Here is a 4,897-nt window from a genome sequence, read left to right as displayed (position 1 = left end):
CAAGGAGGCGCTATAGTTCACCAGGTGACCCTAGGCATCAGCACCCACCCCCACCACCCTGGACACCCTGCTCCCCACCCACACAGGCTCCTCCCCTCCCCGACCATCCACCCACATCACCAGCCTGGCTATGCCCACCACCCCCACCAGTTCAAGCCTCCCTTCCCCCCTCCTCACCCTTACATGGCCTCCCCAGCCGCCTACACAGGCTTCCCTCTGAGCCCCACCAAGCTCAGCCACCACCCCCAGTTCTCTTATATCTGAGGAGCAGGACGGGGCCGCAGCAGTACCTTCTGGTGAGGAAGAGCAACGGGAAATGGACTGGTGCTGCGACCTGGGCATGTAGAGCTAGCAGCAGAGCACAAAACGGACATTTGTGATGATGAGGAAGAGGAAAATGTGGTAAACAAGAGGAGACTGGATAACAAAGTATCATATGGGATTGAGAAAGAAAAGCAAAAGTAACAATGCTGAAGATAATGTTTTATGGTGACATGCAGCCTCTGTAATCTGGAGGTTCACGTCAGTGATCATGTTTGATTGTCAGAGCAACTTCAGCTCTGAAGGACCTCCTGCGAAAACATGTCAGCCAATGGAGAAAAATGGTGATTGATTAAACTTGCAAAGCTTTATAAGAGAGCATCACAAGAGTGAATTAATTCACAAATGATGACGATAAGGAAATTTTAATTAAGAATGTGTCCTTTGCACATTACCTCCTGTCATTTGTTGTTTGAGTAGTGTTCAGAGAATATGATCTAATTAGAGGCTGGAAATCATTTGTTGTTGCTGTCAGGGCTGTCAGGGCGCTCAGCCTCCCCTTCCCTTTATCTTTGTTGCCTTGTAGCATGTGCTAGCCGGTCAGATCTGTTTGTTAAGCCATCCCAGTCTGTATTAACCAGGATCGAACGCTCCTGTCTTTGTTTGAGGCGGACTTTACACTTGCCGTCTCTCAGTGCCTTAAAACCAGAGTCTATGACGTTACTTCAGGAGCTTATAGATTGTACATTTAAATGGGCTTGCAGCACTTAACATCTAGACTCTGAACACAATGGGCTTATTGGATAGATATGAGGATAATGCTTGTGGTTATGTGTTAATATTGGCAAATGTTGGACTTCAGTTTGCTTTCTAACTCAGAGTATGGATTTACTTTAGCTAGAGGCTGCACATTTAGGGCTTTGACTGAATGAGCTTTTTATGTATATAAAGAGTGATTTGATATTTTGATAATCGATTTCTATTCACTATAGTACTTAATTCATAACAGTATTGTCACTGTTTACTGTAACTGCAATACAATCTAGAAAGCCTCTGGGTTGCTGTGTTTCTATTATTTTGCATTCAGGCTAGACTTGCATTAATGCATTTTCTGTTTTAGTTTTTGGGAGTGGCATAGACTAAAAGTTTTGTTTTATGTTTAACTTCTAAATGCTTCTCAGTGTTTGAAATAACCTATCAATTTACAGTATCATTGCGGGGCTATGAGTGTTAGAGGTGTATCAGTAATTCTTTCAGATATTCGTGTGAGATAAACTTTTTGTCCATGTATTGAAGCCTGTTTCTCAGTTTTGATACATTCCTTCAGGGTGGATGCATAGCCTTGATTTTTTGTTTTTTTGTTTTTGTTTGATTTCCAGTGTGTAGTAGAGCCTTGTCTTTACCTGTCCTATCAGCTGGTATTTTACTCCAATCAGCACCAAAGACTGTTCATTAATCATTTCTGAAGCATGGTCGATACTATTTCTCCTTTCACCTCCAGCATACTGTTGCAGTTATCAACATTGGAATATATTGTGAGATCTCTATTTTAAAAATGAGGTTGAGGTTTTATTTTTCTGAGCTATGTTTGGCAAATTGTATTTGGAATGTATAGATAATAAGCTGCTATGTACTGATTATCTGCCACTTCGTAGCTGTGAATTTAGAGGATTAATCTCATTCTAGCCTGCATTCTTTCTTTTGTATTGTAGTTCTAACGACTAGATACATAGATACAATAGAAGTGAGTTTTATTTTAAAGTATATTGAATGCTATTCCTATATGCTAGTGCCTCTGTATATTGGCTTTGTTGTTTTGAAGTGATTGTAAACTGCTGTAATGGAAGTTATGAGTTTTCTTTTTTATTATTCTGTTGCTTTGTGTGTGTGTGTGTGTGTGTGTGTGTGTGTGTGTTTTTTTTGTGCGTGTGCATTTAGCATCAGTATTTCAAACGTAGGCTGGGTTCACTCTTGGATTCTGTAACCAGTGTGTCGTTGATGTATTATCGTTTTTAAGTTTTCTTCTGATGACATGGCTTTTATTTCCGTTATTGGACTGTATTCGCAACTCTTCGTACTGTACAACTAGTGCCTTTCTTTAAACAAGTGGCTGACAGATGACGTCTTGCATTGATATCACAGCAGTCAGAAAAATTTGTAGAATAGAATCCTAAGGGGATCAGCTCCTAATTACATTACGAAACCCCAAAGTTGTTTGTTTGTTAGACTAAGACGAGGTCTGAAAACAATCTTTTTTACAGAATCCTAAGAAAGTACAAGTCAGGGAATGTTTTATTGCGCTCACCAAGAACACCGTGCAGTACTCAAACACATAGGGCCTGAATACACACAAATGCAAAGCTTTATTCTCACACCGTGAATGTATTTGTGGAACTCGAGACTGTTTTTGGTTTGCAAATGAGTTATTTGTTGCATTTCTGATGGATACACGTTTTCTTTCATTTCGTGATTGGGATGTTGATAGTTCTTGTATGCAGCTATTACCATTGGTAGATATCAGCAAGTTTTTCAGTCAGGGGTTCGTTCAAAATGCTTTATCCATCAGTCATACTCAAAGTTTAGGTCCAAAGCTGTCCCATCCTCATCTACGGCGGCATAGTGCTGCCACTGTGACCAAAAAAAAAAAAAACCTGCTTAGTTTCGTGTTCTGAGAAACATTTCTTGTAAAAACTGAATTTGGTATCCAATAATAACAAGGAAAAGTGTCATTATAAAACGAGAAATAGTTTCTCATTATAACAAGAAACTGATCAAATATGTTTTTGTCATGGTGGAAGTAATACGCTGCATCTACTTAATGTATTACATTGTAATGGTTTTGCTATGTTGCTTGTAATGGGTGTATTTTGTGTACTCGTCTGATATGCTACTGTGTTGACGATCCTTAGACAAACGAGAGGATGCACTGTTCAGCCTGGAGTGCAGCCTAGAATTATAACTGATAGGTGTGTGTCACGGCACAGTAATCTGTACTTTACTTCAAGGAATATGTTCTGTTTTTTCCACCCTGTGGTGTGCAGCCTCTCTCGTCGATTCCCATGTCTCTGTGCTTTCTGTCGGCTCAGCACCTGTGATGAGATGAAAACATGTCCCACCTCAGTGATGTCCGTAATCCCCCACCGCTTTGGGCTGATTGCTTAGGATAGATAATCCCACCTCCCTGCAGCCTTACGCTGGCGGTTGCATCATCACAGTCACCAAAGGGTCACACAGTCACAGATCCAAAGCTCAGCCTTAAGTAACAAAGCAGGCCTGAGGACTGTTAAATACTCCTAAAACATTTGGATTAGGCGGTAGACCGCTCTCAGAATAAGGCTGTGGTCCCTGTGGGCCTGCTTTTACTGGGACCTCCCGGACAAAACTACCAATTCTACAAACATGGGTCTGAACATCTCATTTGGGTACTGGGACACGTTTTAGGTAGATTTTGTACCACAGCTAATTATCGGGTTGACATTTATTGTATTTAGACACAAATATGTAGACATGATTGCTAAATTGAAACTGTTACTGTTCTGAATATGTGTAGATCTGTGTGGCTTTATGATTTTATTTTTGATTTTATTTTTTCTTAAATGCTACACTAGTTTGACATGTAGCAACTGCACTGTGCAATATACAACAATATGAGGACTGGGAAAATGATAATTGTTTGGATGTAATAATGTGTGTCTTACCAGTTTGCGGTCGTTTTCTTTTCCCCCCTCTAGTTCTCAGTGAGTTTCAATGTGACCAAGCCTTATGTACTTTGTCACAAAAAGCGGGTTCCTTCTTGGTGACTCTTATTGGTGAGTGTCAAATTATGAATTAATGGTGTACTATGTCAAGATTCACTTTGAATTAAAAAAGATCTTTTGCTTCAGCCACTGTTGTCTCTGTTGATTATACGTGTCGTGAACAGGTTTTGCTGTCTGATTGTGAACCAACAAGCATTCGCAGCAGTGGAGGCCAAGGGCTCGGCCGACAAATATGTTGCTTCAATCAATGTCAGTAATTTGATATCAATAATATTTCTCTGTGGCTGTTTACCTAAGTTTTACCTAATTAGGCCGCCACTTTATTTTTGTGAAAAACACATTAACATGGTAAATATGACAAATACACACATCTGAGTTTCAGTTCAAAGCAATGAGCTTATGGAGCAGCAGCGAGCGGTGTTGGACAACTATTTTGGGAAAAGAATATTTTACGTGTACTTCGGTGTTTCTCATCTGCTAACATGGAGTCAGCGGGCTTTATGACCTATACTGCAACCAGCCACCAGGGGGCGAGAGAGATGATTTGGCTTCACTTTTGGGGAGCTGTCATGAAGTCCACCTTTATGTATGTGGTTTTAACTTTAATAGTCAGTCCTTATAATGTTGATGATGATGATTTTTTGGAAATTACGAGAATGAAGTCATAATATTAGGTCTTTGATAATAAAGTCATAACATTACGAAAAAAAAGTCGTAATATTACGAGAATAAAGTCATAATATTAGGTCTACGAGAATAAAGTTGTAATATTACGAGAAAAAAGTCATAATATTGCGAGAATAAAGTCATAATATTACAAGAATAAAGTCATAATATTACGAGAATAAAGTAATAATAATACAAGAATAAAGTAATAA

General features: G+C 39.5%; 1 protein-coding gene across 1 annotated transcript in view; it reads left to right on the top strand.

Annotated features, from left to right (window-relative positions):
• The window catches only part of LOC118330534 (homeodomain-interacting protein kinase 3-like), a 31,479-nt gene extending 27,331 nt beyond the window's left edge, over positions 1-4,148 (top strand). The window contains exon 19 of the mRNA XM_035665103.1: positions 8-4,148. Coding sequence (XP_035520996.1) covers positions 8-264 — 257 coding nt within the window. The 3' untranslated portion in view covers positions 265-4,148. The remainder of the gene's footprint in view (positions 1-7) is intronic.
• Positions 4,149-4,897: the final 749 nt, after the last annotated feature.

Source organism: Morone saxatilis, unplaced genomic scaffold (assembly GCF_004916995.1).
Source record: "Morone saxatilis isolate NCDOM2014 unplaced genomic scaffold, NCSU_SB_2.0 Contig2, whole genome shotgun sequence".
In the NCBI taxonomy this organism is placed as follows: domain Eukaryota; kingdom Metazoa; phylum Chordata; class Actinopteri; family Moronidae; genus Morone; species Morone saxatilis.
This window is presented reverse-complemented; position numbering and strand designations above follow the sequence as displayed.